Below are 26,691 nucleotides of genomic sequence, written 5' to 3' on the forward strand. Positions count from 1 at the left end.
TATACTCGACGCGCTCACAAACAGCTTGCGAGTAACAAAAGTTATTTTTCGCGGATTATATCACTTTAACAAACAAAAACACGCAAAATTATGTCAAACATTTCGGTCTTGTTGAGTATCCTCTAAACACAGTCGGTTATGTCTTCAGCATAAAACGCATGATGGGACAGTATAATGAAATCAGGATCCGTGCACTAACGTTAGCTCTTAAAGGGACAGACGCCATATGTGTCTGTCATTAATATTGTTGTCAAAACAACAAAAGATAGTTTTAATTTGAAGAATTTGGATTAATAGCCTATGTATTTAATTTAGTCAGGACTAAAATACTACCCAGTGTTATTTTGCATTTGATTACTTTATTCAGTTTCTAGTAGCCTATTTCTGAATACTAGTGCTAGACCTATTCAAAAAGTTCTCTCTTTATTGGTAGGCTCTCTTTATTCTATTGTATTAAGGAAGAGCCATTTTAAGCTTTTTTGTGTTTTTTATTTCATTTAACTCTTCGTTTTTTTAATGACAAAAACTAAATAGTTTTTCAGTGATCACAACTGTTATAACACTGGTTATACAATAAACATATATTACTGTTACTAAACTCTGAAATTCCAAATTGATCCATATCGTGATACGTATCGTATCGTGGCTTTAGTATCGTGATGCGTATCGTATCGTGACATTGTTGGTGATACACAGCCCTAATAAACTGTGCTGACACTTGAACCTGTCTGAAGCTTATGCTGTCTGCTCTTATCGCTCAGTTACTTTCTGAACTATAGATGAAGCCAGAAACAAGAATATCAAAGGGTAAAAACATGAGAAATTGATGACATTGTAGATCATCCCTGGTCCAAACTGAATGAAATGTGAGGAAATCAGAGCTGACACTTCTCTGAATAAAACCAACATGAATGTTCTTGAGCTCAAATAAACACAGAGAGATTTTGACACCGATCGATGCATGTTGAAGGGAAGCTTTAAATCCCAAGAGGTTTACTATGAGATCTGTATTGTAATGGTGATTGTCACATTGTGAAACTGCTTTAAGGTTTGATTGCTCCTATTCATTGAGTGTCATAGCTGGGGTTTGTTGGCCTTATCTCAAATGCTCCAAAAGGCAAAGTCTGCATTTGTGCGTGTGAGAAAGAGAGAGATAGAGAGCGAATGGTACACAGAGGCCAAAAAAGGAATAAAAGTCTTTGTTCATAAAAAGGGTTGAGATTATAGAAGCAGAAAGGAGCTGTTCAATTTGAAGTAATCCTTCATTTATGTCCTCATTTGATACTGAATCTCTTTTTCTCTCCTTTTTCTCTGCCCCAGGATGAAAAAAATCAGGTTTTAATAACCAACGCCTGGCTACAGCTGGTGAGTTTCTACTTACTTTCCTTTTGTACTCATGCATTGTGCATGTATGAGTAACGCCGCCTTCACACTGGCGGTTGAAATCAGCTCCGTAATACGCAATATGCCCCCAGCGGACGTCGTACTACACCGTTGAAAAGCATCGGAAGCGTCGGAAGCTTCGGAAGCGAAGAACAAAAATGGCGGAGAGATTAGAACGGTTGATTTTGTCAGTGTCAGAATGAACAATTCTGTATGATCTCTCTGATGAGGGTTATAGAGACATTAATCGGAAGGCTGCTGCGTGGAGGAAAGTTGCCCAGGACGTTGACATGTCAGGTCGGCTAAATGTGATATAGTGGTATATAGGGCTTTTAATTGTATTAACTGTCCTAATAACGTTATAAAATCATGAAAATAAAAAAATGACATGACAACTTATCGTTATAAAATCATTATTTATTTTATTAAAAGTTAAGAATTAATGTTTGTTTATCAGTAGGCTACCATAGCAACGCTAACTTCCGCTGGAATTGTCGGATAGGAACCGTCCGTAGCCTTTCGCAAGAGTTCAATTTTTTGAACGCATCCGGATGACCAACTGACACAATTTTTTTCGCACCGCACTGTTCGGACCCGGATCGGACCCATTCGCATGCGGTCTGCGAATCTCTATAGGAAATGAATGACTTCCGGTCGTTTCGAAGCCGTATCGGAGCTGATTTCTGCCAGTGTGAAGGCGGCGTAAGTGTGTGTGGTCAAAAGTCCCTTTAAGGAAACAACAACTTGGCGGCCATTTCGGTAACGTCCCAGGCAACAGTATTTCCTTACTATTTACCAAGTATCACAGCTACTTTTGGGGATGACCACATTTGTTTTGACTATTTGTCAAGATTACATTTCAATAACAATCAGAAATAAAATCCTACATAGGCTCATTGAAAAAATGTGGCTCTGTCTACATTTTTGCAAAACTCAAAATGTCAAAAAAGTACTTATACCATGCAATGCAATTCACGTCAGTTTCCATCTGAAATTAACACTAGTGGCAGTAAAACAATGACAACTTTTATTCCTTTTTGCTCAAATTATGATCACATGGGCAGACTTTTTGCACTGTTCCTTGTACAATAAGGCTTTAAAACCATGCACTTTACCAAATTGCATGACTACACGTATTTTACATACATTGCATACGTGTTGTGAAACATGCAAGAAGCAACATATCATTTATGTTGTAATGCTGTAAACAGTAATGTTGCCACAGGCATGTTTTTTTTTTCAATGAGCCTGGGTTGATAAAATCTGATCACATTATAATAAATAGCATTGCTTCATTATCTCAAATCATGCTAAAAAAATGTATTTTACTGTATTTTGTCTGGACAATTGTGCCTTCTAGAGTAAATTAACTCTACAGTATGAAAGGCAATCTTCTCATTCCTATAGCCATCGTAAATGAACAATATGATTTCTCTCCCTCATTCACTACTGTAAGGCCTGCCCAATCGGTCCAACGACAGTTTCCGATAAGCGGGTGAAGGTTTACTGCGTGTTACCGTTTTTTTCAGGTGGCAAAGTAATTTAATTCCAATTCAGCTTTTATCTGACTCCATTTTATCATGACCTCAAATTTATTTATTGGTCATTTAGCAATACATTTGATTATTCTATTATAACTCTTTACGTTATATTTTACCCATTCATTAGGAATCTACAGTATGTCGCTCAGAGAGTCTCGTGCCAGCCGTTAATATTACGTGGATCTCACAATCACGAACTCGCCAGATCGATAACCGGAGATTATGGCTTAAGCAGTTTAACAATGCCGCAACTTGCTATTGTTAAGAAGTACCCATGTAGCCCCCTACAGTCACCCATATAACAACTTAGTTAAAGCCCAAACAATAACCAGAGGTTATGGCTAATACATTAAGATAATGCCGCTCCAAATGCTGCTATTACCCCAATAGTATTTTTATCTAGCCCCTTATTTGCAACTGCATAACAACTTAAAGTCAAGCAGTTAGTCAGGAATCTTGAATCCCACCAGATGTGCCCCACGCTCCATCTAAAATGGGATCTAGTATGTATTTAATCCTGAACGCAGATTTGCGGAAACAAATAATTTCACAGTAATTCAGAATAAAATCAAATGTAACAATTTATTATATCAGGTCAATGTACTGTATCATGCCAATTTCATAATCAGTTCAAAGATAATCAATACAATAACATCAAATGCTCAGAGATAAAGAGTAAAATATGTACCTGACTTAAGAAATACATGATGCTCTGGGAGACACTCAGCATTATGGGCCGATCTCATTTCAAATCGCCCTGAGCCTCTTGTGCTCTTTCTTTAAATACCCAGAACGAGACAGAAACTTCTTTCACATGGAAACTAGGGATGCACCGATCCACATTTTTTCACTTCCGATCCGATCCCGATACCTGAATTTGGATATCGGCCGATACCGATACTATTCCGATACCAGAGCTGTGTTTGCTTTAATATTATTATTATCATTATTGTTTATTTTATATGATGCTGAAATAAACTTCTCTCAACAAGCAAGTAATGATATGTTATGTACGTATGTATGCATGCATGTATGTCCCAAAAGGCAACTTGAGGTAAGTATAAGGTCAGAAAAACAGGAAATCCTGTTAACAGGAAAAATCCCATTCTGAAAACAAATATGCAGCTGGGGTTTCAAATTGATTGTCATGATGTCAATATTTATTACATTCCCAAAATGTCAAATACTTGCGTCTTGAAATATAAGAAAAGTGCAAGTGTAACGTTAACGTTAAACATCTTACACACACTATCTGAAGGGTGATCCTCGCTCCGATGCAGTAAATGCTCGATCAACGTCAACATCGTGCAAACAAACAAGCGGATTTTGCCTCAGACGCGCGTCAATTTCGTTTCAAACTTTTGCTTTTTACGCACGTCAATTTTTCTCTGGACGCGCGAATGGATTCAAAATAGACGCGGTAGACGCGAATTTGACGCGCTATTCGCATTTGGTGTGAACGCACAGTAACGTGGTGCTTTTTTAAATGTTTGATTGCGTTCGTTGTGTTGTACGACGCGAGGAAGCTTCAAAAGACTCTGAATTACAGCTTTGCAAACATTACATTTTGCTGTCTTGCTCTGCGGTGTTTCCAGTGTGAAGTATATCCACACAGCGGACGTTGTTGGCTAGCCGCAAACTGCGGAATAGATTTCCTGAGCGGGGGCGTGTCTCATAACTCTGTGTCTCATTGAGCCGCGCCTCCGTTCAGGAAATCCATTCCACAGTTTGCAGCCAGCTAGCAGACTAGCCGGCGGGAATCACTTTTGGAGTCATTTCAGCAGACGTTAAAGCGAGCGCAGACATGACTCATGGATATCGGATATCTCCGCAGGTTGGATCGGGAAAATCCGATACGTGAATTACGCTGGTATCGGGTCCCGATACCGATACTGGATCGGATCGGCCCCATCCCTAATGGAAACATTTGCTAACAATGGGAATTTGCATTCAGAGTTTACACCTTTTGAGAGCAGGATGCCATTTGCCTGGAAGACACCCTCTTCTGTAAGCAAGTTATCTTTAAACTCTTAAAAACTTTATTACCTTTTGGTTTACTTCTGTGGAGAATGAGACCTTTGTACCAGTCGCACTGAGACATTTCAAATGATACCAAACATGTATAGTGTTGTATGATAATTGTTCACATTAAACCATATAGATTTTTAGGTGAATTTCAGGTGATCTCAGCATGAGAGAGAGAAGGAACAGGGAATGGGGGGTCAAGGGAAAGAGATGTAGATTAGGATGATGCTTAGGTGAGACTTGCGTCTCGAATGGTGATGCTAATTTCACAAGAGAGAATTCAAATGTTTTCCTGTCCTGCTCAGTTATGCCGCTCAGCGGCACATCTTCCTCAAGTCCTCATTGTTCAGACATCACCCTGGAAAGCAAAAACAACAGCAGAATTATTTGAAATTTAAATAGGTTGTTCCAGTTGCATGGCAGGTCACGCTAACAAAAGTTTCAGACTTCAGAGCAACAAGATAATGACATTTCAATGGCTTCTAGGTTTAATGTCACATCCCTTGGTCACATCAGGCAGATTTACAACTAAAATAACAGCTTGGAGCAGAGCAGGAGCAGGTCTATGTCTGGGAGCTTGACTTATAATGGCCTTTCTGACTTGATAACTTACATTAAGCTGTTTGCATTTGGAACAATCTGTTCAAGGCTGCCATCCTCTGGTGCACTCCTTCAGACTTCCCCTTTTTTGTAGCATATATTTTGTTTCACTTTAAACAATACAGTTCTACAATATTTCTAAGCAAAACTCAGAAGAAATTAAAAAATATATTATATTATATTATATTATATTATATTATATTATATTATATTATATTATAGACACAGCTGCATACATTACTTATGTGTATTCATTTCACTGCATGATTTAAATGAACATCATAAAAAAGCATATGAACATTTCCATAAGGTTGTTAAACTGTTTTCAGCACCCAAGAGTGCTTTAAGATGAGCAATAATGTCAGAATTTGAATATAGTAGAGTTCTGCAAACCTCATCTGGATATTATTCACTAGAGTGAAAGCTTCCATGATGAGAAACATTACAAACCAAATTAATTGCGAAAATGTCCAGGCCCACTAAACGTGCAAAACGTAAGCATATTAAATATATTTGGTAAACACATAATCAGCTTAAAAGCAGGCAAGTGTGAAATTTCATGAGAGACATGTTCATAAATGTGTAAATGCTCACAAATGGCTCCAAATGGCTGATGCCAACAGTGAGTTTTAGGTGCTGAAACGTGTTTCTATCTGTCTGAAACATTCCTTGGCTCTAATTCACCTTTATTGACCTCATCAGCCATAATGCATGATTTTAGCCAACTGAGCACTTAACCATGAAATTAAGCTGGATAAGAAATTTTCCACTAAGGAGCTGCTCTGATTATGAACCCAACATCCAGACCAGTTGCTTTCCAAAGTGCTAAATTGATTTAGAGACAGACCTTGCACAGATGACCACCCATATATTGACTTGAAGGGTTAGTTCACCCAAAAATGAAAAAAATAAATAAATAAATTGTCATAAATTACTCACCCTCATGTTGTTCTAAACCCGTAAGACAAAAATTTAAAAAATTTGTGTTCCGAAGATGAACGAAAGTCTTATGGGTTTGGAACAACATGAGAGTGAGTAAATAATGATAGAATTTTCATTTTGTGAACTAAAGCTTTAAAAAAGATTATTAAATAAAAATGTTTAATGTTTATCCTTTTGATCTTTCATTCAAACAATGAAATGGCCAGAATTATTGGCACCGTTTTATTAAATACTTTTTGCGACCTCCTTTTGCCAAGATTTTTTTTTAGTTTCATCTGACCATAGAATCCGGTCCCTTTTGAAGTTCCAGTCTTGTCTGACAACTGAAAATGCTGGAATTTGTTTTTGGATGAGTGAGGATGATTTTTCTTGAAAGCCTCCCAAACAACATGTGGTTATGTAGGGGTTGTTTGAGTATAATTTTTCTAGGCTTTCTGGCCCCAAGTCTCAACTAAACTCTGCAGTTCTCCATCTGTGATCCTTGGAGAATCTTTGGCCACTCAAACTTTCCTCCTCACCGTGCATATGTACAATATAGACACACATAATATTATATTAAACTATATAAATATTTTAAGTTATTTAAACATTTTAAAATAAGATGATTAGAATAAAAATATCAGCACAAGCCATACAAATATATAATATAAAACTGGTTCATACTCTTGTAATTCTTTAGTGTTGCTTAAAAACATGAAACTGCACGTGACATTGGGAAAAAAGTGGATCTGTTCTTTTCTTGGACATGGAGAAATAGTATGTTCAAAGTATGTGTTCCAGTATATAAAATATGTGCAGCGCACATTCCCTGATCCTATCATGATGTCAGTGCCGAGCAAGCCAGTGTGTCCGCAGAGAGAGGCAGCGCCCCAGGGAATACGCTCACTAAAGCACACTGGGACACCTGAGCCACAGAGAGATGTGTGGGACAGAAACTCCTCATTCCTCCTGACTGATCTGATCTGTGAGGATGAAACAAACATCATTTCTTCCTTGTTTGAACTGAATTAATTGTACATCAGTGAAAACACACAAACAAATGATCAGAAATAGCTGAAAGGTTGTTTTATAATGATGGCAATCTGTGAACCTGAAAAGTGGCAATGCAAGATATAAAGAGGGGCAAATGAAATGTATAATAGTTGTGCCTAACACACATTTTTTTTTTTTTTTGGAAAGTGTTTAGGGTCTTCTACCAAAATAATAAAATATTTTAGAGAGGGAGTAACCCTCATGTTGCTTCATACCCATTTATCTTTCATTCATCGTTAGAACCCAAATGAGGATATTTAAGATATATTATTTCAATATTCTGTCTCAAACATGCATGCTTGACATGTCAGAACAAACGTCATTGATTATGTAGACATTCAATGGACAGAATGATGAGAGAATATTAAAAATATCTTGTCCCAGCCAGGTTCGTCACTTATTGGGGTCCCCTGTAAACATTTCCGTTGTGTTCTGTTCTATTTGCAGCGCGTTTCTGTATATGGTGGTGTTGTGAACTTTTGCAGCGCGTTTCTGTATTTGGTTGTGTTGTGAGTATTTGGAGCACCCATGTGTTGCGAGTGTTTTTCTATTTGCATGTGTTTTCTTCAGATGCTGTGCGTTGAGCTCTCTCGGCCGCCGTAAATAAGCTACAACACAATGGAAATAAGCCACAACACAACCAAATAATGCCGCAGCACAACGGAAAGAGGGCTGGAATGATGCGCATGATGCCTAAGGGAACGTCTGCCAATTCCTCCAAGTTGTTAAAACGTATAATTTGTATTAATTAAAATGATGTGGCTTATTTCCGTTGTGTTGTACATTTTCCGTTGTGTTGTGTCTCATTTCCGTTGTGTTGTGGATTAATTTTGTTGTGTTGTGAACTTATGTTTGCCTTTTAAATTTTGCTGTGTTGTGCACTACTGGGCCACCGTACTTTTAAGTCCAAAGGCTTACACATTTAGAAAAATTGTGATATAACAGCATATGTTTACATCACATTTCTTTTGAAAAAATTAGCATTGGATGTTTGAGCGAACTCTCCCATTTCACTATACTGTTATCCTTTCAGCCAGAGCAAAAGAGGGAGCTCATGGACAGAAAACAGGAGTTATGTGATTAACTCTTTCCCCACCAGCTTTTTTGAAAGAAGTTGCCAGCCAGCACCAACATTTTTGGTCATTTTCACAAAAGTTGCATGGCCCCCAGAATATTTTGTTGTATGAATATCTGAACATGCAATATATCAAAAGGAAGAACGGACCCTCTGCTTTTAAACAAACAAACTAAAAAAACTTTTATTCAAGCTTCATGAATTCTTTTTTTATTAACACTTGAATGTGGTTAAGTTTCATAAAAAAGCAACATTTTGAGAAAAAAGCTGAGAAAATCATGTTCCCTTTCGTTGTCACTCCGAGTTACGTCGGATGACGACGAATGGGGTTTCGCTTAGAAATCCTATCATCTTCGAGTATTAAAACACGAGCCAATGGCAAAGAAATGCCATGGGTCTGCGGAATTTGCATAGCGTAACTCCGCCCCACCCTGGGGGTATATAAGGAAGTCGCTGGCAACATGCAGATATGTTTTCGCTTCGGAGCCAAGTTGATGTACTTCACTCCACAGCCAAATCCTGAGTTTATCTCTTCATCTCTTCGAGACGAGCCTCTCTCCAGGTGTTGGTGTGACAGCGAGTTCCAGCGAGTGCACATTCCCTGCTGATCTGTGCAGTGATTTGCCAGAGTTTGTGTGTTCTCTCCCTGGTCGCTTCAACACTCTGCGGAGAAATCTCCTTTCACAAAAGAGCATTGCACGCGGCACGTCTTTTTAAAGATGCCTCGCCCGTGCACTTCTGGTTGCGGTCTATTCGTGTCTGACTCTGATGGGCACAATCGCTGTCTTGTGTGTCTGGGTGTCGAGCACGCTAAGGCAGCGTTTGTGGATGAGTCATGTTCCCATTGCGGGAACATGCCCATCGCACGGTTGAGATCGAGACTCAATGATCTTCATGTGAGAGTCCCCTCATCCGCACCCCGATCTACTGGTCCCGAGAGGGCTGGTACTTCGGCTGGCGGCCAGGGTGATCTGAGGGTTACAGTGTGGAACAAAGCGCCGACTATTCCACGCTCCACACTTCCCTCTGTTCCCGTGCAACCCGCGAGTGTCCGCGTGGAAACCGCTGTACAGTCCTCTGACTTGCCGCGAGTTTCGTTCGGCGCTCCAGAGGATGACGTGATGTCGATCGCTGCATCACAAGGTGGGCAGGAGTCCTCGGGAAGTGAGGATTCGGCTGTGCTGCCACCCTCGGGTGTCCCAGCATTGTCCGAGTCTGATCCCGAGATGACGGCCATGCTTTCCCGGGCAGCCGCGGCGATCGGTCTTGAGTGGTCCCCGCCACCTGGGCCGGTTCGTTCGCGGCTGGACGATTGGTTTTTGGGTGCGGCTGCTGATCCGCGTCGGCGGCCAACCCCAATGCCTTTTTTCCCGGATGTGCATGAGGAGGTCACGAGGTCCTGGAAGGCACCATTGTCTTCCCGTGATCGTTCGGCGACCGCCTCCGCCTTGCCTCCCCTTGATCAGGCGGCCGCCAAAGGGTACACTGGGGTTCCCCAGGTTGAACGCTCTGTTGCGATGCAGCTGTGTCCTCAGAGTGCTTCTTCCCGCGGGGACCCAAAGCACCCCTCCAAGGCCTGTAGGTTCTCTTCCACCCTCGTGGCGAAGGCCTACAGAGCTGCGGGGCTGGCGGCCTCCTCACTGCATGCCATGGCGACTCTGCAGGTCTACCAGGCCCAGATGTTGCGTGATATGCACGAGGGGAGGTCTGACCCAGCACTCTTTGATGAGTTGCGTGCCGCCACCGACCTTGCTCTCCGAGCGACGAAGGTGACCGCACGCTCGCTGGGTCAGGTGATGGCCACTTCGGTGGTCCAGGAGCGACACCTGTGGCTAAACCTGGCTGATATGCGGGAGGCCGAGCGGACCCGGTTCCTCGACACCCCCATATCCCAGGCTGGCCTATTCGGCGGTGCAGTCGAGGATTTTGCCCAGCAGTTCTCGACTGCCCAGAAGCAGACTGAGGCTTTAAAACATGTCCTGCCCCGGCGGCCCGCTGCTTCGGCGGCGCAGCCGTCGGCACAGGTGCCTCAGCCCGCTCGCCGCCGAGGGCGCCCTCCTGCGGTTCCCGCCCCTCCCGATCGGCCCCAGCAGTCCGCTGCTCCCGGGTCGCGTCGTAGAGGAAGCCGTAGGAAGGCGCCACAGCCCTCTCCCGCCCCGCGCCCCGCTAAACGCCAGGCTAAGCGGCGCTCCTGAGACGGGCTGCTCAGAGATGGCGATGAGTTCTGTACAGGAGCCGGTAGCAGGGCCGCTCCTTCCCCCGGTGGAGGGCCGGGGGAGAATACTTGGTTTTCCCATTCCCGCTGCTCGTCCCACGACGGGCAGCACCCTAAAATGGTTAAAGAAAGAACTCACTATCCCATCTCTGAGCACACGGAGTGTGCGGATGAGAGCACGCGCCGCCCACGGGCCACGCTCCTCTCATCCCCCTCTGTCGCCAGACCCCTGCCAGAGCACGCCCCCGTGGGACGCTGGTCCTCCCCTGGCAGGACGCGGCTAATGACCGTGCCCCCGCACCGGGCCGCTATGCCACCCACGCCTGGGCCGGTCATTCCGCCTCGCTGCACCCCCGACGGTACGTCTGTGGTTCGTATGACCCCGCTGGTGCACTTTCTGGAAGCCTGGCTAGAGCTTCCCAGACTGTCCCGCTGGGTCGCGAGAACCATCAGGCTCGGCTACGCGATTCAGTTCGCGCGATCTCCTCCCCGCTACAGCGGAGTCCGCTTCACTATGGTCGGTGGCAATGCCCCTGTCATGAGAGCGGAGGTCGCCACCCTACTGGCGAAGGGTGCGATCGAGATTGTCCCTCCAGCCGAAATGAGGTCCGGCTTTTACAGCCCTTACTTCATTGTTCCGAAGAAATCGGGTGGGTTACGACCGATCCTGGACCTGCGCGTCCTGAACCGCTCCCTTCACAGGCTGCCGTTCAAGATGCTCACGGCCAAACGCATTTTCGAGTGTGTGCGGCCACAGGATTGGTTTGCAGCGATCGACCTGAAGGACGCCTACTTCCATGTCTCCATTTTACCTCGACACAGACCGTTTCTACGGTTTGCTTTTGAGGGGCAGGCATACCAGTACGCGGTTCTCCCTTTCGGGCTAGCCCTGTCTCCTCGCGTCTTTACGAAGGTCGTCGAGGCAGCCCTTGTTCCCCTCCGAGAACACGGGGTTCGCATCCTGAACTATCTCGACGACTGGCTAATCCTAGCTCACTCTCGAGACCAGGTTTGCGAACACAGGGATCTGGTGCTCCAACACTTAGCCCGTCTGGGCCTTCGGGTCAACTGGGAAAAGAGCAAACTTTGCCCCGTGCAGAGGATCTCTTTTCTCGGTATGGAGATCGACTCGGTCGCCATGTGCGCGCAGCTTACGAGCGAGCGCGCGCAGTCACTGCTGACTTGTCTTCGCCAATTCGAGGGCAAGAGTGCGGTTCCACTGAAACTATTTCAGAGGCTCCTGGGGCATATGGCATCCGCAGCCGCAGTAACGCCGCTCGGATTGCTTCATATGAGACCGCTTCAGCTTTGGCTTCGCGATCGAGTCCCGAGGTGGGCATGGCAACACGGCAAGCTCCGGGTCCCAGTGACTCCGACCTGCCGTCAGACCTTCACCCCGTGGTCGAACCTCAGCTTTCTACGGGCCGGAGTGCCCCTGGAACGAGTTTCCCGGCATGTTGTTGTCTCAACAGATGCCTCCACCACGGGCTGGGGCGCCATGTGCAATGGACATGCTGCCGCGGGCTCCTGGACAGGACCCCAGCGCCTATGGCATGTCAATTGCCTCGAGTTGCTGGCTGTACGTCTCGCCCTGCACCGCTTCCATGCGCTGCTCAGGGGTCAGCACGTATTAGTCCGATCAGACAATACCGCGACTGTAGCGTACATCAACCATCAAGGTGGTCTGCGCTCCCGCCGTATGTCACAACTCGCCCGCCACCTCCTCTTATGGAGTCAGAAGCATCTGAGGTCGCTTCGAGCCATTTATATCCCGGGACACCTGAACCAGGCGGCCGACGAGCTGTCTCGAGTTCGGCCTCTCTCTGGAGAATGGCGACTCCATCCCCAGACGGTCCAGCTGATTTGGGATCAGTTCGGCGACGCACAGGTAGACCTGTTTGCCTCCCACGACTCGTCCCATTGCATCCTGTTTTATTCCCTGACCGAGGGCACGCTCGGCACGGATGCACTGGCGCACAGCTGGCCGCGGGGCCTACGCAAGTATGCGTTTCCCCCAGTGAGCCTTCTTGCGCGGACCCTGCGCAAGATCAGGGAGGACGAGGAGCAGGTCATATTGGTTGCCCCATACTGGCCCAACCACACCTGGTTCTCAGAACTCATACTCCTTGCGACAGCTCCTCCCTGGCCAATTCCTCTGAGGAAGGACCTCCTTTCTCAGGGACGGGGCACCCTTTGGCACCCTCGTCCCGGTCTTTGGAACCTCCACGTGTGGCTCCTGGACGGGACGAGGCAGGTTTGAGTACCCTACCACCAGCGGTGGTGGCTACCATCACTTCCGCTAGAGCATCGTCCACGAGACATGTCTATGCGTTGAAGTGGAACCTCTTCGTCACCTGGTGTTCTTCTAAACATCAAGAACCCACAAAATGCCCCATCAGTGTCGTGCTTTCCTTCCTGCAAGAAGGGTTGGAGCGAAGGCTGTCTCCCTCCACCCTGAAAGTGTATGTTGCCGCCATTGCCGCACATCACGACGCAGTTGATGGTAAGTCCTTGGGAAAGCACGACCTGATCCTCAGGTTCCTGAGGGGAGCCAGGAGATTAAATCCTCCTCGTCCTCCCCTCGTACCCTCTTGGGACCTCTCAGTGGTTTTAACTGCCCTGCAGAGTGCTCCCTTTGAGCCTCTGCAATCAGTGGAGCTTAAGTTCCTGTCAATGAAGACAGCGCTCCTGGTTGCATTGGCCTCCATCAAGAGGGTAGGGGACCTGCAGGCATTTTCGGTTGACGAAGCGTGCCTGGAATTCGGGCCGGCTAACTCTCACGTGATCCTGAGACCCCGGCTTGGATACGTGCCCAAGGTTCCTACCACACCCTTTCGAGACCAGGTAGTGAACCTGCAAGCGCTGCCCTTGGAGGAGGCAGACCCAGCCTTGGCACTGCTCTGTCCAGTACGCGCCCTTCGTGCTTACGTAGACAGAACGCGGTGTTTCAGGACCTCAGACCAGCTCTTTGTCTGTTATGGTGGGAAGCTGAAGGGAAAGGCTCTCTCCAAACAAAGGTTGTCTCACTGGATAGTGGACGCCATTGCTTTGGCTTACCAGCAGCAAGGTCGTCCGTGCCCCCTTGGTGTGACGGCCCACTCCACTCGGAGTGTGGCATCCTCTTGGGCTCTAGCGCATGGCGCCTCGCTAACAGACATCTGCAGAGCTGCAGGCTGGGCGACACCTAACACATTTGCGAGATTCTACAATCTCCGAGTAGAGCCAGTTTCTTCTCATGTACTCGCTTCAACTAGCCGGTGCTAGATTCTGCTCAGGTGTCTTCGCTTGCTCGCCATTCCTCTCCACGGACGGGATACGTGCGATATTCCTCAGGTGAGCCTCATAAGCCCTGAGTCTCCTCCAGCACTGACGACGTCAACGCCAGAGTTATGCCACTGGCAGCTTTCGCGTTTGGCTAGGTGTCTCCATGTGCATGGTTCCCTTCGGGCGACCCCCACATGTGTATTTCCACTGTAAGCCTTTTTTAGCATGTGTCTTTCCCTTGGCAAGCCACCTTGCCACCCCTGGGGTTGAAATATTCCACCTGCGGCTGGACACCCCAGTGTTACTCCGTATGCAGCCCTTCGGGGTCATATGTGTATTCCAAGTCCCCCCCTTCGGGTTGGGCATGATTGCATATTTCCACTGGATATGCTTCCCAGTGTACCTTGGTATTCCTGTGTTAAGTAGGACTCCTTCGTCCGTGCTAGTCTCACGACAGGGAGCTCAGACTTACGCAGGGCACTGGAAGACAGTCGAGAGGTGGCGTGATTATACGGGAACCCCATTCGTCGTCATCCGACGTAACTCGGAGTGACAACGAAAGGGAACGTCTCGGTTACGTATGTAACCCTCGTTCCCTGAGTAGGGAACGGAGACGTTACGTCTCCCTGCCACTTCCGCTGTACCGCTGGAACGCCTGAGTTCAGTCTCGGCTCCTCAGCGAAGACATATCTGCATGTTGCCAGCGACTTCCTTATATACCCCCAGGGTGGGGCGGAGTTACGCTATGCAAATTCCGCAGACCCATGGCATTTCTTTGCCATTGGCTCGTGTTTTAATACTCGAAGATGATAGGATTTCTAAGCGAAACCCCATTCGTCGTCATCCGACGTAACGTCTCCGTTCCCTACTCAGGGAACGAGGGTTACATACGTAACCGAGACGTTTTTGTTAAAGACTATGTCTAGATTGGATTCAGAACAATGATCAAAACATACAGTAGATGAAGTAGATCGAGTTCATCAACACTGCTAATGTCTTATAGCACAGTCTTATAGCTCGTCCTGGGTCGACATTTCATTCAGTAACATTAGGCAGTTTTGATTTATATGTTGAGGATGTTGAGGATCACGTTATTTTACATATGCATCTGCTTATACATGCTATCGATTGTTTCTGCTTCTTCTTTGCCAGTGTTTTGATCAGGAGATTCATTACTCTTTCAGAAGATGTGTCATAGCGCCCCCCTACCGCATAACAGTGAAATCACGGAAAGCCGGAAATTGCTTCTTTCCCAATGCCCACGGCCAGTGGCGGGGAAAGAGTTTAATGAGTTAACCGGAGTGTATGTAATTATGACATATGCGGATCCATAAGTCCGGTATCAACAAAGGCACGGAAAAGACAGATGAAACATGAAACCAAATAAAACACAATTATAATCATACATGATTTGTCTAAGTTCTTCAAGCAATCTCTGATATTTTCCATAATCATATGTGTATTTATTATTTATTATTGGTTAGCATAAGTAGCCTTTAGAATCACGTATACATATATTTCTGCCTCATGAATTCCTATCGGATCTCAATTAAAACACTCGCTGAATCTGAAAGTGAGTTTTGAGCTGAGAATTGTTTTAAATGTTTATGTTTGCTTGTAGTCTGATATGATAACATGACCCTGTCCTGACTCAGGAAAAACTCCAGCTTTGTTCATGACCACTTCTCAAGCCCCAGTTGGTCCACTTTGGAGTACCAACTGGTGTAGTCAGTTGGTACTCCACTTTGGAGCACCCACAAGATAAGTGTGGGTATCTGCAGGTTGCTGAATGTGCTTGATGAAAGGAAGAGGTGTGCCGAAAGGTCTTTACAGTTGGTTGCGAAAGCTGCCTGTTAGGGTACCGGATAGGGTTAGTTTCTGTTGTAGCGTTTCAACCTTTCAAGCCAGAGCAAGCCTTGGAAGTGACAGTGGAAGCACAACTGGCCCTGGCATGCACTTGCACGCTCGCTTTTGGCTCGACAGTTGAAGCGCAGCTAATTATAGATTTTAAAGCTGTGTTTGTGTTTAATTATAATTAAATATTCATAATTCCACACAGCTTTGTGGATGAGTAAAACAATTGTGGCTAAGTTTAAACTCTGAATGAACTTTTTTTTACATTTTCTCTAACGAGGATCATTAACAAACAATGGAAATATTTGTTCTAATTATCAATGCAGCAAGTCTGATTTCAGCCTATACTGTTAGTTTGCCTTTTGTCAGTTGACGATAGTCTTCCTTATTGTGATGTATATCCCAGTGAAATGGCTTTTTGAACAAGAAAAAATGTAGGAAGAGACTTAATAGTGCCCATAGGGAATTGATTGGATCATTGTGGTGCTCTCATGTGAATGACAGGTTGTTCCACCCTCATGCCACTAAACGCATCAGGGAAGAGATGTCACTGCAAGTGGGAGGGAACTACGACAGGAGTCATAATGATTCATGCATGAATAACAGCAGCCTGTTAGGACCTTTTAAGATAAATTATTAGTCTATTTAGTATTTTCTATGTTTGATAAGGAGGATCAGTGAAATTAATGACAAACTAATCTAATGTTTATGATGAAGCTGCTGATGTCAACAGTTTAGCATAAATTATGACTAATAAATTGTTTAAATGTATTTCAAAGTCAAAATATTTATTTTTTATTCATATGGAGCCTGATTGATTTAGTTTACCCCTAAACATTAATTAATGCATTAACTATCAAACATGTACTAACATGTTTAAGGCTGCTGTTATTCATGCATGAATCATTATGAGTCCTGTCGTAGTTAAGGATCGCTCATCATTGGTTCATGATTAGTTCATATATTCACTAATCATGAGTTCATGTTGAAGTAACTATTAATTCAGGTACATGATTATTCATGCCCTGTTATTGTAAAGTGTTACCATATATATATATATATATATATATATATATATATATAGCGCAGCAATATTCCATTTGATTTCATGGTGACTTTAATAACATAGTAGTGTGCTTCCTATTACTTTTGAGAAAGACTGGTAGTGTGCTGCTTAAAAAAAAAAAAAAGCTTAAAAAAAAACTTATATTACTCTAAAATCTGCTGTGGCACCACATATGAACCTACCATATAATACAGCAGAGAGGCAACTTTATAGGCTAGAGAAATATAGCCGAGGACCATCTACACCTCGGAAAAGAAATCAGGTGGAGCTTATGCAAGAAGATGTCAACACACATTACTCATGCTAAAGAGGTTGACTCACAATGACTTTATTCAACTTAAATTATTGGCATTTAAGTGGCTGTTAGAGACTGTTTAAGCACATTATGCCATATTCAACTTAGAGAATTGGATATTTATGTGCCTTTGCTCTGTGTTGTATGTTCTCTCTTCATTTCCCAGTGGTAAATGTACATGTGTGCACCCTTGGCAGACCCCAGCTGTGTGATTGTGTTATTGTGTTTACTGGCTGTGTGTGTAATATGTTTGTCTCTTTAGCCATCAAACATTTTAATGTTGCTGAATCTGATGTATGTTTTGTGTGTTCAGGGATGGACGGATGTCTATTTGAGCTGGAACCCTGATAACTACCCTGGTGTTCAGACCCTGCGTTTCCCATCCAATCAGATCTGGACACCAGATATTTTGCTCTATAACAGGTAACGCAACACATTCACATTCACATTTTTCTGTTTTCTTTTAGCCTAAAATACTCTGTTTCTTCTTAAACATCCTTAATAAACTGCCTTAGCAACGCAATAAGCCACAAAAGGCTGTTAAGTGATTTTACCATCTACACACACACAACATATGCAAAAATTGGCTTATTGCTTTTATAAGCCAACGGCAACATAAAAATGATCATAGACACTAATCACTTAAGTGGTTAGAATAAAATCTTAGGCAACAAGAAAACTATTTTCGGTTGCCAAGAAACATACATTAGCATGGGTACGTGTATATTGGATGTGATCAAAAATGTTGAAAAATAGTGGTGTAAGTAATAAGCATTTGGGGGGCAAAGGCTTGGCTCAGGAATATGCAATAAGTAAATGGAATGTGCAAACACAATTAAATTTCAGTTTGATCAGTCAATACACATGAAGTGACTAAGAGTAAATTTGTACTTCTGCTGTGTTGAATTGTGGCCGACGGGGACAGAGAAAGTGTATTTAATAATACATGAGCTGATCTCACTCCAACAGGAGAAAGCCAAAACAAATTTGGAGGAAACAGAGGTTTATCAAGCTTGTAGATACAACATTTTAATGTGCCTCAGAACTATGGATATGGTGCTGTTTTGTTTTTTTAATGGTAAGTAGTCATTAAGTAGCATAAACTTTCTTGATGCATCCTGACACAGGTAATGATCTATATATCGTTGCTTTCGGGAGGAAACCTTGCATGTCCAAAACCGCTACTTTTCAAGAAAAACTTTTTTTTTTTTATAAACTCTGTGTTGTCAAAGTTGATATTGTGGCTTAATATATGGTCAGACACTTGCATGTGTCATTAAATTATTAACATTCTTCCAAAATCAAGCTCTAAAGGAGTTACAAGGTTTTTGACCAGCAAATGACAGACATATATGTTTTGTCCATCATTATAACAGCCGTAACTGAGGCAGTATGTGCAATCGCAAACTTACAGGTTATAAAGTTTATTGTAGCTATGTAAACACTCCGTTGTTTCTATCATTTGGCCAAAATCACGTTATAAAAAATGAAGTCCTTTGCATAGGCTATGTATTGGCAGTGACTCGATGACAAATTGTAGGCTAAGACACTCTTCTTAGCTCATCATAACATAAAAAATTAGCCTTTATATATAGTCATTCTTGACAAACAAACAGTTCTTCATTTACCCTTGCATTGAAAACAAGCATAATGTCAAAAATCAAGATTGAGGCGGGAGGAGTTATGAGGTTTACAGACAGTTTGACGATCCAATGGAGTTACAAGGTTTATTCTCAAGCTTTTTTAATACTTTTCACTGGTTAAATATTTGCAAAACCCTCAGACAGATGTAAAGGGTGACCATTAGTAATGATTTATGAAATTTTTTTTTTTTACAAAATATGGTGATACAAGGTTTCTGACTTACAGTGACGATATGTGATGTTTCACAGCACCAAACATAGTCTTTCTGTGCAGTTTTGCAGAATTTGCAGAATAAAGAAACAGTTCATTCAGTAATGAAAATTCTGTCATCATTTACTCATCCTCCAAACCAGTATGATTTTCTTTCTCAGGTAGAACTTAAAAAAAAAAAAAACTTGTGTTACACACAGTAGATTTCAGTCGCCGTATGTTCCAAGTCTGGACTGATCTGTGATGCAACATCATACTTAAGTCTAGTTGCTCTTACAGTTGAAATCTCAGGCAGTGAAGAAAAGCAGTGAAACATCAATTTACACAATCATGTCGCAAATAGGCAGTAGGGGACACCAGAGGCAATTGTAAAAAAAAAAAAAAACATCAAAAACACACACACACACACACACACACACACACACACACACACACACACACACACACACACACACACACACACACACACACACACATATATATTCCTTTTTTAATAAATTTAACTCACAAACTTCTACAAATCCACCTGCCAACAACAGCTGAACTATTAAAATCTTTACATCGAGAAAGGCTTGATCATAATATTAAAATAATGAATTTAATTATTTTAAAATACTTTAAATATTTAAAATACATTATTTTAAAACAATAATTTAATTATTAATTATTTTTAAATTATTTCATCAGACTGGAGTAATGGCAGATAAAAATTCATAAATTATATTTATTCAAATAGAAAACCATTATTTTAAATTGTAATAATATTTCACAATTTTTTACACTTTTTTTTTCTGTACTTTTGATCAAATGAGTGCAGGTTTGATGAGCATAAGATACTTCTCTCAAAAACATTAAAAAGAGTGATTGACTGGTACTGTGTGTGTATGTGTATGTGTATGTGTATGTATATGTGTATGTGTATATATATATATATATATTAGAGATGCACCGATGTATCGGCCACTAATCTGTATCGGCCGATTAAAGCTATAATTTTCGCTATCGGGCATGGGCCGATTGTTTAAAAACAGCCAATGATCAGTGCTGATTATATCCTGTCAATCAAAAGGGTGTGGAAAAACATGTCAGATTGCAACAATAAATTCGAAATTCCAACAATAAATGGCGTTTTGACGCTCTTAAATGTGACAGATCACTTTAAAGCCTCAGTTCAAGCAGCTGCTCAACGCACAAGTGTTTTCTTCCACTTCAATACAAATTACATCTAGAAAAACATGCATGAATATCAGAAGGTATGTTGAAAGATACAGTACAACTTACCGAAATCTGTATCATAACTCATGTAATCACTCAATCTGTGTTTCAACCGCGGAAAGATGTCAATAAAACAGCTTGTGAACAATATCACTTTCACCGTCGGGCCGAACGGTTTTAATGGTTCCAGTTGTATTTCCAGTTGTATTTTTGAATTCTCTGCACGGTTGTCTCACCGTAAATATCTGATCAACCTCCTTAATGCAGACACCATTTACATCTCATATCGTCTGTATATTTTTGCGTTAACAAGTCAATGACTGATGCATTTGTATTACATTCCGAAGAGTGGCAGTTATCAGCCCCAAAGTGGAAAATTAAACCACATCTGTAACTACTGGCCCGAATAGGCACGGAATGGAACAGTTAGAGAAAAGAAAAGAGAAGAACACAGACAGAGAAGTTAGTGATGTGAGAAGAGAATTGCACCCATCATTAAGCTGCTTATCCATAGATCATCAACTCCTGATGATGGCAATCTCACACTTCTGAAAAGAAACGAACAATAAAAGAGATTCAGTTTAAACCTTTTTATTTCTTCTAACTAAGATAGATGAACAGACAGACAGAAAGCACATCTGAACAAAAAGGTCCATATTTTTCTCAGACTACTACACATGGGTATGTCAGCAAACTCAAACTCAAAAATTTTTAAAGTCTGGGTAAAATAGACCTTTTCATTCAGTCACACTATATATTAGGGTGTCTTGCATCCAAAAAAATGTTAGGTAAAATGTACTAATTGTGTTCATGTTGTATTGCAAAATACTTTTGCTGCTATTGAGGTGGAATACGGGTTTATGTTATTTATTACGTTATTTATGTATTTAGGGATATGTTTCATGGTAGGGTTAGGTTTAAGGGTTGGCTAAGGTGTAAGGAAAGGGTCATCAGTGTAATTATTGATGTAATCACAGATATTAATTACAGCTGTAATTACATGAAGGTAAGGTGTCCATGTTACAGTGCTAGTATACATTTAAGTAATAATAATTAACTACATGTACTTACTATAGGGTTAGGATTGGAGTTGGATTTAGAGTTAGTTGAATTTTTGCATAATTATAGCTATTACTATAGTAACGACATGTAACGTGTAATGAGGACACTGTAAAATAGTGTTTCCAATTTTTTTTAATACAAGTAGAATGAAAAAACAAGTATTTACACAGTAAGTGCATTGTATCAAATTATTTATCAAACAATTAAATGTTACTACATAGAAATTAAAGTGGGACCCAGAACAAATGACGACTCTACAGTGTGTGCCGATGTACTCTACATACATAACATATGAATGTATTGTGCTTAGCAGTCCAGTGTAAACATCCTCTCACTTCACACTTATTGCCCCCTCATCTGTGATGTAAAACACGCTGTGAGTTTGTGCATTGGCCATGTTTGTGTGCACTGAGAGAGGACAGATGCAGTGTTATGTATTATTTAGACAGAGCTTAGAGGTCAGCTTCACTTTCCCTACCACCACCCTCTCTTTATATAATGGACTGCACTGATTACAAAACTTCCACTCCCCATTTCTTTCTTTTCTGTTCTTCCATCACAGTCATTTGTGGTATTCAGCAGGAATGCATGTTTACTTCAAATTTATAATAGTTCAGTGTTGCCCTTTAGTCTCTATTGTTGATCATTTGAAAATATCTGTGTAGTTTGACCAAATACAAATTCTAAAAATATTCCAAGCACTATTTAAATAATATTTAAATAGTATTGAAATGTAATGAAAGTATTTCATTATATTAGTTTTTTTTTTTTTTTAACCTGGGCCTCATTTTGTTTTTATGGGCCTTTCACATTACAGTATAGTCAGTAAAGGTCTTGGGACTGTGTTCATGGACGTTGTCTTAATAAAGAGATTTACAATAACCTCATTTACTTTGCTTTCCTTTAGATCATCCGATTGCATGGCTGTTTTATAAGTGTATGCCTGTGAAATTATCAGGGCTTATTATATTTGGACTGAGTGCAACAATAATTAAAAATGAGCTTTCATTTTGTTGCAGACCTGCAACTACATATTGTGTGCCAGATTTTGTGTGCAACACATTTATAGAGCAGATTGCAGCTGGATGAATTTATTAGTGACAAAAAAAAGCTGGGCTTGAAAGACAAAGTAATAAAAAAACTGTTGGTGCTTCACTAAAAATCTTTCACTAGCTTGAATCATTGAAAGTGGTAAAAGAAAAGAGATTGATAAGGGCAAACAAATATAACTTGAATTACATCAGAGGAACTGTAAAATAGTGAAAGAAGCTGCTGTTTATATGCGTGTGTGATGTTTGACAGGGTTAAATCCATTCAGAATTTTGCAGATTTCCAATCAAAACGCAAAAAAACTGATGGTAAGATGAATAAGACACATAATAAGTATCTTTTGTGTTAACTGGATATCCAGCTGGATTATAAGTTAAATGGCAAGTTTACCAAAGCCTCTTGTTTGTATGAATGAAAAAGCATATTTGACTGAACATCCTTCATAAACATTTCGCACAACAGCAGAAATACTGGATAAACTGTGGCAAGGTGCTTTACAATATCTGCCATTCACAAGGAAATGGCTCGGGTTGCAAATGTAAACCGATTCCCTGAGAGGGAGAACGAGATGCTGCATCTTGGTGTTGACACTTTTGGGAACGGCATCAGCTCGACCAGTGTCTGAGCATGTGTTAACAAAGGCCAACCTCAGACATTCTCTTTCGAAGTGGAACTTCAATGCTGTGTCTTGGTGTTGATGCCATGGGGAACGCAATACCCACTACGCCATGCTGAAGAAATGTCTGCCCCACTAGGCTTAGAGTACACACAAACAGAGTAGGCTTAGCACCTAAGTGACACTACGGATTCTGAAGAGCATGTCAGCACCTAAGGGCACAGCCTATATGACATGTGCAAGAGATGCACAGTGGCTCAGCTCCCCAAGCCAGTATCCACAAGTGTTTAGGGAAAACCCCTAAAAATTTAAACAAGACAGGTCTCAGGCTGAAACCGTGGAAACAATGCTATAAGAGAAATACACAACAAAGCCTCAGCTATGTTATGCTAAGCCTGAGAGCCTCATAGGGAGCAGTCTACCAAGGGAGCATACTAGCAGTCAGTACCTCCAAGTGGAGATTACTGAAAAATGCTAAGTCCAACTCTATTCTGCCCATAGTTACAACCTTAGTCTTGGCACTCTCCAAGCGGGAGCATATATCCCAACCACAAACAAATCATAAGAGAGGGAGGCAATGGAAAGTATTATATGTAAAAGGGAGCATATGTCCCTACTTCAAACGCAAGTTGGGGAGGGAGGTAAATGGAATAACAGGACGCTGCGCTGACTGCACATTATAACTCCATCCACCTATATTGACCCTAAGGAAGAACTTGTCTTAAAGGGAAGATTGTAGCCATACTTAAATTCTGAATAATCAGAGAGGGCAGAAAACAGAAGTGTGGGATGCCTAGTGTTCCAATTATCATGACTCATACTACCAAGTCACCCATAGGGAGTGTACATCCCTTTGTGAAGCCCAACAGTGGTTGGGGAGGGAGATAAATGGAATGGAGGGAAGCTCTGCGGACTGCCCAAAACAGTTTCATTTACCTTGCATCACCACTAAGGAAGAATATAACTGGAAGGAAGCCATTAGCCCTACTTGAAACTCCAGTATACTGGAGAAGGCGATAAAAGAGGGGCATGGAATACTAGGGTTCTGCCCATGACAACCCTTAACATCAGGCATCATTAATAATAGCACCCATCCCAAGGGGATAAAGTCCATATTTCTAGCTCCAACCATAGTTGGAGAGGGAGGTAAATGGAATAAAGGGACATAATGCGGACTGCCCACCATAATTCCATCTACCTATTATCGACCCTAAGGGGGTACTTATTTACGGGGAGCTTTCAGCCCTGCTTAGAACTCCAATCCAGAAATTGGAAAGGGCGGAAAAAGAAGAGCATAAGATGCATGGCGTTCTGACCAATGTGACTCCTTTACCAAGCAACCAGGCCACAGGGGAACACACAGTCCTACTTAAAACCCAACAACAGTTAAGGGAAAGAGGCAAATGAAAAGTGGGAAGCAGTGCAGATTGTCCATACTCATTCATCTGCCTTGCCTTAACCCTGAGGAAATAAATATACAGAGGGAAGCTCTTAGCCCTACTTAAACTCTGAGACAAATATTAAAGAGGAGCATGAGACGTGTACCATACTGCCCATAGCAACTCTCATTACCAAACAACCCTGACCAAAGGGGAGCGTACATCCCTTCTTTAAACCTCAACACTAGTTTGGGAGGGGGGTAAATGAAATAGAGGGATGCTTGCGGACTGCCCAACACAATTACATGTACCCTGCATCAACCCTAAAGTGTCCTTGTCTAGAGGGAAGCTGGAAAAGACGATTAAAAGGAGTGTGGGATGCATGGCGTTCCACTCAACACGACTCCCTTTACCATAGCTTGGTGTCTACTGTTGACTGATAGCAACCCATCCAAAGCATTATCCTACTTGACCCTTTCTCATAAGGGAGGATAAAGAGAGAATACTATATTCCTCATTAGCTCTACCCTAGGAAGAGCCTACAGAAATTTAAGCAGAAAATAACTGACCTGGGCGGTAACAGAGAGATGAATGATTCATCTCGGTTGCGGTAGTCCACTGTCCTAACAAGTGAAGAGGGCGGGATGCCCTCGGACATACAACAAACCACCAACACCATGAAAAAGACTCTGCATTACATGACGGTAATATTTGCACTAACAGTGTGCTATACAAGAGGCAGAGAGGTCAACTATCATCTTCTTTTTTCCTTATTATTTTTACCCAAAAAAGAGAAAAAATCCTGCTTTATTCTCATGCTTTCTTAAGCAACAGTTCCTAAAAGAGATAATTCACATACTCCCAAGAGGGGCCATGAATGACATACAGTTGTAATCAAAATTATTCAACCCCTGTTGCAAATAAGGTTTATTGGAAAAATGTACAACTGTTTGAAATGAACAAATCAAACAATAGTAATTGAAATAGCTCCACACAAAAAAATGTTTCAAGTGGTTTCCTACTTTTAATGGCTTCTGCAGTCTCAAAATGATTCAACACCTTCATGGCAAGCATGTTTAGTACTTAGAGGAACACCCTTTTGTTGTTATGACCTGCTGCAAACGAGATGTATAACCTGACACCAGCTTCTGGCAGCGTTTCTGAGGAATCTTAGCCCATTCCTCATGAGCAATGGCTACCAGTTCAGTAATATTCTTGGGTTTACGTACTGCAACCATATTCTTCAAATCCCACCAGAGATTTTCTATGGTGTTCAAGTCAGGTGACTGTGATGGCAACCATAGAATCTTCCAGGATTTCCTCTGCAACCAAGTCTTGGTGGAATTTGAGGTATGCGTGGAATCATTGTCCTGTTGGAAGTTCCAATGGCGCGCAAGCTTCAGCTTCCTCACTGACGTCATGACATTTTCTCCAGGATTTCCTGATGCTTCAATGAATCCATCTTGTCTTCCACACGCTGCAGGTTTCCAGTACCAGAGGATGAAAAGCAGCCCCAGAGCATCATGAGCCACCACCATGCTTAACTGTAGACAGTGTTGTTTTCAGCATATGCTTCATTCTTCTTTCTCCAGACATACCGCTGATCCATATAAGGCCAAAAAGTTCCAGATTTGTTTCATTGCTCCACAGAAAAGAATCCCAAAACTTCTGTAAGTTATTTATATGATTTTGATCACTTTTCTTGTGCTTTTGGGCCAGTAGTGGTGTACGTCTTGGAGTTCTGGCATGGAAACTGCATGCTTTAAGTACTCGCCTTACTGTGCAAGCTGTAACCTTAGTGCCTGTTGCCACCAAGTCTTGCTGCAGGTCTTTTATCGTCACTCGAGGGGTCTGCCTTCTCAGAAATCTGGTTGCAGCCATTGAAAATGTATTTTTTCTGCACAGATCAGGTAGTGTAACCACCGTTCCTTTAACTTTGAACTTGTGAACTATGTTTCCAATGGTGTCTCTAGGATTGTTTAGTGCCTTTGCCATCTTTTTGTATTCTGTTCCTTGTTTGTGAATTGCAATGGTATCTTCTCTTAACTTTTTAGAGCCAGATCTGTGGCCTCAAGCGACTATCTATTTCTCATGTAACCAAGTCAGACTTAACCTGGCAGTGGCACAGGCCATCACATCCAAAAATTCCTTGTATACGGGGCTGACAGAAGGAGTAGACTCAGTCATAACACTATCATTTCTATACTCCAGCGGTTCCCAAAC

General features: G+C 42.4%; 1 protein-coding gene across 1 annotated transcript in view; it reads left to right on the forward strand.

Moving 5' to 3' along the window:
* Positions 1-26,691, forward strand: part of chrna8 (cholinergic receptor, nicotinic, alpha 8) — a 116,707-nt gene that overhangs the window by 52,471 nt on the left and 37,545 nt on the right. Inside the window, exons 3-4 of the mRNA XM_079850503.1 lie at positions 1,321-1,365; positions 17,606-17,715. Of these exons, the coding sequence (XP_079706629.1) occupies positions 1,321-1,365; positions 17,606-17,715 (155 nt within the window). The remainder of the gene's footprint in view (positions 1-1,320; positions 1,366-17,605; positions 17,716-26,691) is intronic.

Source organism: Squalius cephalus (assembly GCF_949319135.1).
Source record: "Squalius cephalus genome assembly, chromosome: 2".
Lineage (NCBI taxonomy): Eukaryota > Metazoa > Chordata > Actinopteri > Cypriniformes > Leuciscidae > Squalius > Squalius cephalus.